This window comes from Cheilinus undulatus, linkage group 7, assembly GCF_018320785.1.
Source record: "Cheilinus undulatus linkage group 7, ASM1832078v1, whole genome shotgun sequence".
Classification (NCBI taxonomy): domain Eukaryota; kingdom Metazoa; phylum Chordata; class Actinopteri; order Labriformes; family Labridae; genus Cheilinus; species Cheilinus undulatus.
This window is the reverse complement of record NC_054871.1, coordinates 11,652,398-11,666,733: the sequence shown is the minus strand read 5'-3', so window position 1 is coordinate 11,666,733 and position 14,336 is coordinate 11,652,398. Positions and strand designations below refer to the sequence as shown.

The 14,336-nt window shown below is 38.6% G+C and overlaps 1 protein-coding gene across 2 annotated transcripts in view; it reads left to right on the top strand.

Annotated features, from left to right (window-relative positions):
* The window catches only part of ddah1 (dimethylarginine dimethylaminohydrolase 1), a 149,178-nt gene that overhangs the window by 112,239 nt on the left and 22,603 nt on the right, over positions 1 to 14,336 (top strand). For both annotated transcript variants that reach the window (XM_041790924.1, XM_041790923.1), the window contains 2 exons: positions 3,579 to 3,678; positions 9,601 to 9,674. In XM_041790924.1, the coding sequence (XP_041646858.1) occupies positions 3,579 to 3,678; positions 9,601 to 9,674 (174 nt within the window). The remainder of the gene's footprint in view (positions 1 to 3,578; positions 3,679 to 9,600; positions 9,675 to 14,336) is intronic.

Sequence of the window (14,336 nt, the reverse complement as noted above, 5' to 3'; positions counted from 1 at the left end):
GAGCAGAACGCCTGCACAGAAGAGAAAACATTCAGGGGGAAAGTTTGGTCATTCAGTGGGATTCCTGTCCTCCCGCTGGAAAGTAAATATATTGGAAAAGTGTTCTGAGTCATGGGGTCAGGAGGCCAGTTAAAATCTTCCAAACAAACAGAATCAAGGCCAGAATCCAATAAAAGGGCCATGTGGTGATTGAATTTATACCAACACCTGTTTATTTGATTCACCAAGCAAAAACTAATTCAGTTTATCACAACAGCCTTACAATAAAGGCAACATTGCTCAGGTTTAATACTGTACGTTTAAGTTCATGTTTGAAGTGGTTAAAGGTATGTAAACACCTGCAGCATATCACAATGGTTTTAAACTGATTCTAAAAGAGACGTTTGTAGGTAGGATTTATTTAAGCGTAGGAAATCACTGTTTACTCCAGTGTTGTGGTTGAGAATTTGGTTCTGATTTGCTGTCGGTAAGGGATAATTTTGGACTTTTATTTAAAAAGGAATTCCTTGCCTATAAGGTTATCTGGCAGTAAAAAACATTTTTTTTGTCTTCTAGTCAATAGTGACTGAAAAACAGGTGGGACTGAGGCAGGCCTTAAACCTCCTTGACAACAGCTACAGTGTGCTCAACTGTCCATCAGCCCTAATTGTGCAGAACTCTCAGCCTTATTGCCACTAAATGAGGTGACTGTGGCACAGTAGGCAGTCAGCTGCCTCTCATCTGGAAGGTCACATGTCAATGTTTCTTGGGTAAGAGACTTAACTCCAAATTGCTCCCACTGCTCAATGCTGCATCAGCGCTGTGTGAATGTTAATAGATGCACATGAATAGGATACTGTTTTCTTTTATCTTTTTGATTATAATTTTTTTTGGCTTTTTTGCCTTTATGGGATAGGACAGCCAAAGAAATGAAGGAAATATAAGAAAGAGAATGGAGAAAGACCCAGGATCAATCCTGCGACCAGCACATTGAGGACTATAGCCCCAGCATAGGGATGCCTGCTCTGCCAACTGAGTTAAACTGTCACCCTTATAGGATAAGGACAACAGCCTCTATACATGGAATCTGCTGACATAACCACAGGCCTTGGACACCCCCAGAAAAGGATGGCATTTATGTATGGGTGTCAGTGTGACTTCATGTGCTTCTGCAACTAGCCTTAAGTGGTCTTGAGTGGAAATGCAGTTTTTTTTCTTTGCAATTCTGCATTTATTTATTTATTTATTTTTTTCCTGGAAGTTGCTGCATGACAGTTAATTTGCAATAGTAATATTATTACATTTCTAGTTGCAGCGCAACTTACAGACTGCTTGCCCCACCTTGTAGCCATAATGCAAATGCCAAACCTCTAAGACAGTGGTTCTCAACTGGTGGGTCGGGACCCCAAAGTAGGTTGCACAGCCATATTCAGAGGGTCACAGATCTGTGCTTAGAAAAATAATCTGTGATGTGCTCTTATTTTGAAGGATATGTCTTTATCATCTTTTGCATTACATCTGTTAAATTTCAAGTCAAACTGCCCCATTTTCAGATTGTGATTTGCAAAATGTAATAAATTTGGGTGACAATTTGTTAGTTTAGCTTAGTTTAGTTTAGTTTAGTTTAGTTTAATTATAAGATGTAGGTTGAGGCCACTTGTACCCTTTTTACCTTTTTCGTCAGCTACATTTGAATTTATACAGATCATTAAAGAAAGTAACAGAAATATGTGGGTATGCATTATATTGAACCCTTTGTTACCCCAAACCCATATGAAATGAACAATCACACTTAAGTTTTATATTCAGTGATCATCTCATGTTGAAATGATTTAACATTTTTTATGGTTGAAATCAAATAAAGGTTAATTGGCACAGCTTTTAACAGCATGATGAGCACCTACCATACAAATGCTACAAGAGGTAAACAGAGTTGATTCACTTTATTTCAGGCTATGACCAACACTAAAATAACATTATGTTTGTAAAAACCTTGATTTTGACTTGGGGACAGGGAAGGATATGGCTGGTTGGCTTGCCTATCTTTAATTAAACAAAATTTCAAAGTTCATGTACTGTATATGAGGGACCAGGTAAACCAACACACATATTGCATGTCAAGTAGCCGTAGTCCTTGAAGCAGGTGGCTGAGAGTCTGACTCTGCACTCTGTATCATCCTCTACTGTCTCATCCCTTTCTCAACTACATCCTATTTCCTTTCCTTTGATAACGGCATTACAAGAACAAAAAATAATCTTAAGAAAACTTGCCATATGCTCGCCATAAGTATTGTGATTTTATTGGGAGTTTTGCTTGCATACCTTTAGGTTCCTGGCTCATAGCTGAGCTGAGAACTCTATAAACTTTACTGCAGTCAAGAAGTTTCCCCCTTTCACAGTACTGGAGTAGGAAACCAAAGCTTCATTGCATAAGAGGTTGATGGGAGGGTTATGACCATTCAGGTCTCATTCAAACTATTAGGAATTACCACCACCTCCTCAAAATTCATGAAAACTTACACTGTTTTTTATTTTTTATAAAGTTACTGTGAAATGCTAAGAAAATGCTGTTAGAGTCATCCCGAATGACCCCACTGAAGCATAATGAAAACTTCTTAGACATCATCCCTTATGTATGTATTTATGTATAACTCCAGGAGCATAAAGGTGTAAGGATGTTTTGATATTCATGTGCGTGCATGCAGGCCTCCTCCATTGTGTTATCTGGAAAGTGCACAGCCGTCTACCTGGATGACCTCATGCTCCGGCCCTCAACAAATGAGGAGAAGCAGAAGCATTGTGTTGGCCAAGAAGCACAGTGAGCGGGCTGAGGTCATAGTGAGATAGGGGCCTGCAGTGGAAACACTGATGCTCTCGCTAACATGACTGGCCTCGGAAACTACTCCCTCTGAAACCCCAAAAACAGGACAGTAAAACCTTGCTGGGCGGTCAGACAGGAGATCAGAGCAGAAGAGGTTCAGCCAGAAAAATACCTGTTCTTTCCCCAGGTTGTGAGTTCAGCAGAGAGGACAGCCAGGTAAAATGTGGAATTTCCCAGAATTTCCCATGGAATGCATTTCGTAATATATACTAGTATTTCCTGGAATGCAGCCGTCTTCTATACATCCTTCCTGTAAATTTATAGAAGACACATGACCCAGAATTTGAGGACAGGAAGAAGACATTAAGAGTTTGTGTTTTTCCTTCAGTGTTCCTCTTTTCCTCAGCTCCTTCCTTGTAAAACTTTTAACACACTTCCTCTGAAATGACATCATTTCATGGCTGACTAAAATGATGTCATCAGGACGTGTTGTAGTGAAAAGGCTTTTTTCATTGTGTTCCGTCTTAAGGATCTGGATCCAGCTGAGTAATGTTCCTTGCAGAAATCCATTGAAATCCTCAAACTGATTTTCATCATCCTGTTTACAGTCGTGTGATTAGAACTGGAGCGTATCAGAATACTCCCAAAGACAGGAAATGCTGATGGTTTGGACCATTTGGCAGAGCGGCTCACTGTACGTCATGACAGTTCAGTCTTTTGTTTAATTTCAGCAGATGTTTTAAATGTATTTCTGTTTGTGTCGCTCTGTTTGTTCCAGGCTGAGGCAATGAAAGGAGCTCTGAAGGATTTGAATCTGAACATCGTGGAAATGACTGATGAGAATGCCACACTGGATGGAGGAGACGTGCTGTTTACAGGTGAACTATGCCCTTTAAATCACTGTATCTTATTGAAGACATAGAACAGCTTAATACCAATCAAAAACAGCCTGACACATTCCCATGGCGACAGATTTTCAAAGCCAAATGTTGCTGTAACCCCCGAGAAGAGCTGCCAGGTTAGCCTTGGGATTTTATCAGGGCTGTTAGGGTTATCGTGCTTTTCATGATATGATTGATGTCCGAAGTTCGACAATCACATTATTCCAAACATTTATGGAACCGCCCCCTGGTGGACAAAAAATGTTTCCTACTGCTGTACACCACAGAGAAGTTGGCAGTCTCAGCTGAAGGGTTGAAATGACATTGGTTGATCCAAAGGAAATAAACTTTTATCAACACCATTATCTTCAAGCTGCACTTTGAAATACCGGCTGTTGCATATTTGACTTTTCCCACCCAGCTACATGCTGTCCTTCACTTTCAAAGCTAGCAGTTATGAGCTGAGATTAGCAGGATGAAGAACACACCTATCTCACCTGTGTGGGCATAAACTATATGGACGAAAGTATTTGGCCGCCTGCCCATTAGAAGGACTGTAGAGTGAAGGCTATAACACTGGACTGAAATCATAGGAGGTGAGTTAGTAGTTCCCTTTAAGGCGCCTGAAGGTGTCAAAATGACCTCAGCAAAATATTTGGAGTACCTAACTGCCCATTTCCTACCATGGTATAAAAAGAAGCACTGTGCCTTCCAGGGTTAAAATAATTTTCACGCAAGACAACAAACCATCCCATGCTGAAAAAAATACTACTGATGAAAAAATCATGGTGTGGCCACCATCATCCCCTGACCTCAACTCTTTTGAGAACCTGTGGAGCATCCTTAAAAGGAAGCTCTACTAGGGTGGATGGCAGTTTACCTCAAAACAGAAGCTTTGGGAAGCAGTAGGAAATACAGGCAGAAACTATACATGGACTTACAAATTCAATGGATGAGAGAGTTATTAAGGTGATTTCAAAGAAGAGCTCCTATGTTAATATATAAATTGATCTGTAAAGATGTTTTTGATTGAAATATCTTTGATTTGAGGAAAATGACCCCCTAATGCAACGAATTACAACAGGTTTATGTTTTTAGTCCTTTAGAAACTACTGAGTGTTTTAAACTCTGTTTTGCATAATAATTTAGAGCACTGCATTTAAAGTTATTTTGAGAAAAAATGCCATCGTCATAACTAGTAATTTCGTCAAGTAAAATTCAGATTACAATATAGCTGTTGAGGAATGAAAAATCCCAATGGCTGCTAATTATATAGACTATTAAAAAATAAGGAAACAGTATTACATGCACAATAACTGAACCACAGTGTAATGACACCTCTGTGCTTTTTGATGCTTCAAGTGACTTGAAAATGTCCCGAAAAGCTCATGTACCTCATGACATCAAATACTTCCCTGTTTCACCATGTCTTTTAGCTGCTTTCATTTATGTTTCTATCTGTATATGTGTTCCTTTTCTGTGGATAAGTTAATGTTTTTACTCTCGATCTACCAGAAATTCCTTACTTTATTTCAAAATAAGAGCAGTCTTTTTCTGAACAGGAAGTATAGTGCCCATCGGTATTAGATGGTGCAAATAGCAAAAAACCAACAAACAAACAAACCAAAAAAAACCAAAAAAAAAAAACAAGGAACAGTTTCTGGATAAATGTTTTAGCCTAATTGTTTACCTTTACTGGGCTACTCACACAGAAATTTATCAAACTGGAAGTGTGATGGAAAATGTTTTCACATTGACCAAGGAACATTTGACTTAAGGTAGTCATTTTGTACATGCACTCCTGGATGTTTCTTTATGTTTCACTGTGTTAAACACTAAATTTCGCTGCATAAACACTTTAAGGCTGTCTCTTACATCCAACTCATGGTTTAGACCACACTGACGTAGCAGTCAAGCACTCATTGAAATGATAAATCAAAATGTGAAGTATCAATGTTAAGTATATATTTTCTATCCATTTTAAACTCAAACCAAGACACTGGTAAGGAAAGATTCACACTGTCAATATGGACTCAAACATTTGTTCTGAAAAGCAAAACACTTGGATTTCAAACACAATAGTAATGGATCTGTGGCAGTTTAATAATTTGACACCTCCAGTTTTTATATTTTCATGCATGCTCTGTCACAGAGTTGCCTTGAAAAAAACCTGTAAGAAACAATGTTCAGTGATGGTTCTCGTGATTGTGCTGTTCTTGCAGTTCAACACTCCTACAAAACTGTGCTGTGGGTGAAGCTGTGGAAAGGCAGTGAGGTCACTCGGGGCATTTCTCCATGTTTTCTCAAAGACCAGGTCACAACATCATGTCAAGTTAATCCTGCTTCCCACACAGTCAACAAGAAACAAATATGACTTTATAAACTCATGCTTGGACCTCTGTAGGAACAACGATTAGGAGAATTTTTGACTCACCCCTGTACAATAAGTCTGTGGTTCTTGAGAGCAGCGTGACGAAAACCTTACAGGAGGAGTCCATGTTTTTCCACCTTGCTTCCATGCTCCAGGTCAGGGTTGACGTGGTTTCCTCCCGTCATTACTGACGTAGATGACCTACATTTTCCCTGTTCGGCCATAAACAAGTCAAGAAATTCTATAACTCTAAGAAAAAATATCTTTGAGCAGTAACACAGTGGAATTTAGGAGTTCATATACACTGATTAACAGAGAACTTTGTGTTATTGTTTTCTTGACCTCTGGCTCTTTCTCTCTTTCTGAAACTCTAACTTAGTGTTTTTAGTTTTATTTCCTTCTTAAAACACTAAGACCGGGCTTCTCGCAGTAATCTTTGCCTCGACATAAGAACCAAATGTTTTATTGTTGACTTTACGACTAAGATATTCCAGACAGATACCACAAATTATATAACTCTAACACTTTATAAAGTTTAATAACTTTAGAATACAGAGCAGATTTAAAAGCCACACCTAATGAAATAACATCAGGCTATCATAATGCCAGAATTTTAAACTCATATGCTTTTTAGTTCCATAACAACAAAAATAGATGTCCTAGGCACCCAATATTGGATAAATGTTTTAAATAAAGTTTGCAGGCAAACCCAAGCCTCTTGTCTAAATTACACAGAGAAATTGGCAATGTAGTACCAGCGCCAAAATATTGCATGTTTTGGTCCAAATTAAGACAGTGTGCAGGAGTTTTCCTGCAATTCTTGATGATTCAGTCTCCTTTTTAGAGTGTAGGCTCCTTTTGATTCTTTTTATTATTCAGAAACCAAAAATGTTGTAATAACTTGAAATATCTTACAAGAAAAAGTATGGAAGCATCAAACCTTTTCACAACTTTAAAACGATGGTGGATTATATCACATACATTTGGACTGGAACGGGGAAAAAAATCTATAAAATAAATGAAGAAATGCATTAAAAACTACAGACATGAAAGTTAACATCTGTCCAATTTGGACATTTTTATTTACTCTGTGAGACTTGTAAGTCAATTTACAGTAATATTCCCCTTCAGAATTTCTTTTTTGTTGCTGTTTTTCTTATTTTCTACTCTGCATCTCCCCTTTTTCTATTTCTGCATCTCCATCTTCTCTCTTCAGCATTTCTCTCTTTCCCTTTTAAACCCAGCATATTCATCAGATGGGTGTTAAACATGAGTGTGGTTCTATTTGAGGCCTTTGGAAGTTTTAATTTTGGGTCTTCATGAATTATAAAGCAAATACTATGGTCTAGACTTTCCCCCTTTGTAGTATCTTGAGACGACACTGGTTATGAATTGGTGCTATACATAATGATTGATCAAATTTTTCTTGTATAGTTCAGGAAATAATGTTTATAAAACACATCAAGCAATGAAAACCAAAGAGTTGTATATATTTTAACAGTATTTCATTTGATTTTTATTTCTATATTGCAAACATATGAAAAAGTATGACACAAAGAAGTTACAGACAGAAACTAGGGTGGCGTTCACACTAGGGGCCCGGTTCAGGATCCGAGGATACTTGAGCCCAAAGTCAGGTTCAGTATGGCCAGTGTGAATGCAAACGAACTGCAGCTGCACACAGTACCAGGCCCACATCAGGAGGTGGTCTAAGGTGCTATTCAAGTGGCTGGCATCTTAGGCAGTGGCAGGAGGGGCTTTTTTGCAGGGTTAAAACTTAAACAACTTCACTCAGGTCATGACCCGTGTAGTTACCAGGGTAGCTTCAATCACAAACCAGCTACGTGCACACTTCTACCTATTGTATCAGACTGAGTACATAAGTACGTGGGCCAGGCATGGATCAGTGTTTCTAGTGTGAAAGCAAGCCAGCAGGGGTCCTAATGTGAAATCCCGCTAGAACTACTGCCTGGTTGTTATAAGCCTCCATTAGGTTTACAAATACTGGATGGTGAAAGAACAGTGGAAGGTTAGGAAGGAGGACTGGAGAGGTTTCTGTGGTAGTACAATTTGAGAAACTATGGCTGTCAAATGATTACCATTTATAATCCCAAATCTCAGAATGTCAGTAATTTATTTTGATTCATTGCACCTTGTTGTTACAAAGTTAGTGTGCAAAGTTTAAGGAAATTCCTTTCAGGAGTGCTTCAGATATCACTATCATATATACATATACCCTGTCATCATAAATCATTGAATAATAGCTATCCATCCTCTTTATTTATGAAAAACCCACCATATTGATCAGTTACTTTACTAAGGAATATTTCTGAAAGCATATTGGACAGTGGAAAAACATGTTCTTAAAGTTGGCAGCCTGGGTTCAAATCCAGCCTGTATCTCCATTCCCTCATACTGTGTCCCTGTCCTTTAAGAAAACATAAAAAGACAATAAAAGATCAATCTTTTAAAAAAATGTTAAAATCATTCCCCTCTCAGGTTGATCCCCTATAAATTAAGGTATTTTTATCACTGTATGAAGCTGCCCAGTCTATCTGTGCTTCAATATTAAAATATTTTCTTTATGTTCATGTAAAATAACTCAAAAATACTGTATGGAAACCAAAAACGTGAGGTAGCAGGCCATGACTCTCTGCAGTTTTAGCTCACAGAGAGTTTACTCAGACCATCGTGTGACTGCAGGTACGGGTGTGAGTGTTTCGGGATCCTCCACACAAACATTCCTCTGTGCGACCTCGATGACCCGCTGCCTCGGCTCACTAAGCTGAATTTCCCTTGAGAATAAAATCTGTAGCACAAACATTGTATGCCACAGTTCACGGTCAAATCAAAGGCTCTCATTTTCAGGGGAGTGTTAAAAAATTGTCACTGGCGGAGAATCAAGTGCACAGTGGTCTTTATTAGATTTCTGTACATTCTGTTACAGTCGTGCGGTGAGTCAAAATGTGGGTCAGTGTCTTCTTTACACTGAGCAGGCCACTAGAAGAAGAAAAGTACACTTAATTGGGTTTCTAGACACTGGCTTTGAGCTGTCGTCCCTTCCAGCTGAAATCGGTTTCACATGGCAGAGTTAGAAACATTTCCTGTTGGCAGCGCCGCAGCTAACGTCTCATTTTGTAGAAGCTCAGCAGCAACTCTCAGAGCCCATCGCTGAGCTCAGTGGGCTGCTGCTGCTGCTCACCAGGCATTCAGAGCTCTGTCTGTTTGTGGCCATCATACTGAGCACTGCTGGCTTCCTTAAAGGCATTTTTAAGCTACTGCAATGGTATAGTGACTCCACTAGCTCGTCTTTTATTTATAAACTTTGTAGATTCTAGAAGTTTTAAAATGCTGTTGGCACACTTCAACTGAAGAAAGAGTATTCTTGGAGACATTTTTCCTCTTTATCCCTTACATATCTGTTGATCTTGGAAGGAAGCTGCTGCAAACTTCCTTACAGGAATACATACATTTTTTTTTTTACTAAAGTGTTAAGGTAAAGTCATTGTTTTTTGCACTAATTCAAGTGTCTCTGACTCTTCCTCCAGGTCGAGAGTTCTTTGTCGGCCTTTCCAAACGGACCAATCAGAGAGGAGCCGAGATCCTAGCAGATGCCTTTAAGGTGAGTTTAAAGGCCTGTATCAACAGAAGTTGTTGTTCCACAACATGTGTACCTTGTATTTTCCTTTATTCATGGAAATATTTAACCTTGCAAAGCTGATGGAATGGCCAGATTCCATTTCTATCATCTTGGAATGCTTCAAGCTGAAATGCTTGTTCCTGGTTAGAGCATGGCAGAACCAATAAGCATCATTTTAGGAGAAAGTGCAAGTCGGTAAAAAATGGCAGCCAGTGAAGAGAGTAGTATAGATGCAAATGCAGTTTTATCAAACAGGACAACAGTTCATTAAAAGAACAAAGACCATAGAAATGCATCATAAGCTTTTCCCAGCAGAAAATGTGTTTTGCTCTTTTCCCGACTGGTTTCTTCAGAAAAAGAATTTACAAACTGGCTCCACTTACAGTGAACAATGAAAATGGTGGGTTGCATGGGCGTTGCATGTCACATCTTTGGTTCTGACTAGCCTGTAATGAAAGGGACACAAAGTTCATTCAGTCACTCTGAGTTTTTTTACTTTTTGAAAAACCATTTTATGGGCTGTTGTCCAGATGGATATGAAATATATCCCCTGCCATGGATATGTGAAACAGTCTATCTGTCATGCCAAGCTAGGTAATATCAGCAACAACAAACATAACATAAAGGACTCTTGTCATAATAGTAGCAGCAGCTCTAGACCTGGAAATTGTACCCTTGTATTATTGTTGACTGAGCTTTTATAAGAAGCACCAGCCCTTCTTGACGGCGATTGGTTGGTAAAGAAAAACTGACATTGACAAGCATGGGGCAGTTCCAAAAGTTGAACTCTTACCAACTGAGAGTGCTGTGAGTACATCTATCTATCCATTTTCTATACTGCTTATCCCGTTCGGGGTCCTGGGGGGCTGGGGCCTATCCCAGCTGTCATTGGGTGAGATGCGACGCACACCCTGGACTAGTTGTCACTAGTCACAGGGCTGACATATAGAGACAAACAATGGCCACCAGTTAGAGTCACCAGTTAACATAATGAGTATGTTTTTTGGTCTGTTAAAAGAAGTCGGAGTACTTGGAGAGAACACTGGAAGAACGTGCAACCTCCACAGACAAGGATTTGAACTAGGAATCTTCTTGCTGTGAGGCAACAGTGCTTATCCATGTGCTGCCGTGCAGCCAGCTGTAAGTGCAGTGACATAAACAAACAAACAAACAAAAAAACTCCAACTAACTCCGAGAGTGTTTCTGCGCTCAGGATGCTGATTTCAGAAAACAGTTGACTACATTGGCATTGTATTGCATAAACAGAAGTATAAATACCCCACGGAATTAAACATACACTGGTCTTATCATTAGAGCTGAAATGCAGAACTTGCATAAACTGATTCTTTATCCAACTCAAGGCAGGTCACTAAACTTATATCAAAATGCTTGCATTTCATCACCTTTTTAAAAGTCTACATTTCAAACTTCACAGCTAACAGTTGTGAATATAAACTGTCAGCAGACATGCAGCCTTATTTATAGTGAGCTATGATTATAGCCATTGGGCAAATTTACATACAGTACCATAATTTTTTGTCTCTTTTTTGGTTTCTGGCCACTCATGAGGGAAATGTGTGGCTCCATCACTGCTAAAAGGCAGCTGGAATGTACTGAAACAGTATAGTTGTGAACTACTAAGACATAAAAATCCAAGCTATTGTTGATTAAATCTAGTAAACTTAAAGTCACACTGGTAGATGTAAAAAGTCTTTAACCCCCTGAGACTGATTTTGTTTTATGCAACAAGAAGAGACACATGTGATTCATAGTTAAATAACTTTTGAACCATAAGTAGCCACTTACTTTTTTTTCTTCTGATTGTCCTCTGTTGTGTCGTTCTGCTGATGCTTTCCATGCCTTTATAGCTCTTACAGAATGTTCTCTAGCATTGCTGGAACTTAGGTGATTTTCCAGGGTCTTTCAAGATTAATTCCACACCAGTATCTCTGATATTGAATGTCTTTTTATCCATTTTATCATTGCCGTCCACTGTATTGTCTGTCTGTTTCCCAGAATGCATTGCGACTGGGCTGTGACAACCAGTGGCAGGCTGTTCAGTCGTCACATCATGCTTTCCCAAACAGTGCGTACACTGACTTAGGAGCAGAGATCCTGAATGACTCAGATTGGAGAGAAAGAGACACAGAGAGGCCGTCATGTGTCCCTCTGTGTGACTACAGACAGGAGCTGCTTTGTGCAAGGACTTTTTGTTAAAAGTGTTAAGATTTTGAAGACTTTTTGTCACAGAATGATTTTTTTTTTCACATTTTGGTCTCAGAGAGATGGGAGAACAAGTCTTTGCAAGAAAAAACATCACAACTATTGCTAACTGTGTGTAATACATAAAAATCTTTGAGTTTTAGTTCTCATTTAGTATTTCCTTATGTTTTTATAATCCCATAACTTTTGCAAAATTCAAGTGACACTGCTGCACATTCTTAAAGAACCACTTTACCCTGAAAAAAAAAAGGATTTTAAGAGCATGGCTATGCACGACAGCATTGATGTTTTACAAGCTTTTTAATAAAATAAGTCCAGGAGAGACAGCATGGGTATAGCTTAGGGCTCAGAGGATAAAAATGATATTTAGCTGTGTGTATATATATATATAAATAAATAAATAAATATATATATATATATATATATATATATATATATATATATATATATATATATATGTATGTATGTATGTATGTATGTATGTATGTATGTATGTATGTATGAACAAAATGACAACACTGAAATTCAGTGTGCTCCGATATTTAGCCAGGAGACATAAGGATGCAGGCTTGACTGAAGTGTATCACTGTGAGATCATTGATCAATGCTGCTCCACGGAGTCTCAAGACCATTAGTGGTCTGATCCCTTGATTGGGATCACACTGGCTTTGTGCCATTTTTAATCAGCTATTGATTCAGACCTTTGCCAGGGATTAACAAGCAAATGATGATGCTTATTAAACCTTGGATCCTTTCTCTCGTCACTGGTTTTATAAACTATTTAATTCTGTGCATCATTCAGTTAGCACATCTTTAAATAACAGCTCTGCGGCTGTCAAATTATACAAACTGCAACTGTCCTTGAAAAACCTTGTATAGAGTTAAAATGCCTGAAATTATCTTGGCCAAACATGCTCAGATTGCCACTGTGTTGTCCACAGTGAATTGTTTTTGAAGGACATTTTCAGGCTGTATTTTTTGATTGAATTCCCTCTTTCTACCCATGCAAAACCTTCACAAGAAGGATGAAGGGTATTTTCTTTATTTACACATTCTAAGTCATTTTCCTGCACCGTGGCACGTAGCCTCAACAATCACTGCTCTCAGATGACGCACCATTCAGAAGAAAATACACCCACAACACTGAAATAACATCGTCAGACAAACTGAGGATTTAAGGAACGCAGCCCACAAACAGGTTCATGGTAAGGGTCACAAACACAGACTGATTGTATCTTCATTGTTTGCTGTTTCACGCTGCAGACTTGTATGTGTTGCTCTTTGGATTTGCTCGGAGAGAGAATATCAAAAGCCTGACTTGAAAGTTCAGAGGTGCATGAAGAGTTCAGCACATTATGGTAACCTGAAAGGCCCTCATTGTTGTGCTTCCACCTTCCCATCTGTATCTGGTTTGAATTCCTCATCCTGGATTCCTCTGTGTTTTGTGTTATCTTTGATAAGAAGGCCGTAATGATGCGTCTCTGGGAAACGACACTAGGAAAAATCCCTAGTGCGTCCATTATTGTTTTTTCCGTTTTTTATCAGATTGATTTCCCCTGTTGCTGTTGTTTTTTCCTTTCATTATCAAATTAAAGTTCATTTAGCTGCCAGGTTTGTTTATCACTCAACAAATGAGTGCAGATGTTGAATATCTTCTTTTTATGGTGTTTGCAGGGGTCAGAACAGATGGGGAAGTTGATTGAATGTCTGGTTTGGGAAGAAGTTATCTAAAGGCCAATGACGGGGTCCTCTCAGGTCGAGATGCTGCAAAGATCGGTCTCTCAGTGTCAGTAAAAGCTGTTTTGTCTCTCCGTTAATTTCCTCTTGGATTCAGCTTGATAAGAAATAAAGTATGACTTGCTTTGCTAATTTTAAACTCCTAAGAAAAACTTCCTGTTTGTGATAAAGACAGTAGAAAGTTCAGATTACATAACTCCCAGTTGTCTTTTAGTACCTCCTCAATGAGCGCCAAGGAAAAAAATCAAGGATGCTGTAATTTACATGTTTTACATGCTGGCCTGCCAAGTGCTTGTCTGTTTTAAGTCACAATCAATTTTCCATTGACTTATTGCACTTTAATTGAGCTAATGGTGCCATACAAAGACTGTCCTGACAAGTGTTAACACAAATGAATGAATGGAAAATGTCAAAATGGCATGCTAGGATGGAAAATGTACACAGTAATTCTTCATTTTTTATAATCTAAAGCTATAAAAGCACATTCAAAACATATTATGTGATTAAGAAAACACATGGATGTCAGATGGAAGTTATTTTTTCAAGCCTAAGCCTGAATTTATGCGGTCATAACAACGTTTTTACATAGATCCAGGAAGGAAAGGTCTTGGAAAGTGAGCGTAGAGTTTCATATCCTATCATAATTCAAATAACATTTCTGTATCATTTCCAGCCTCGCAAATC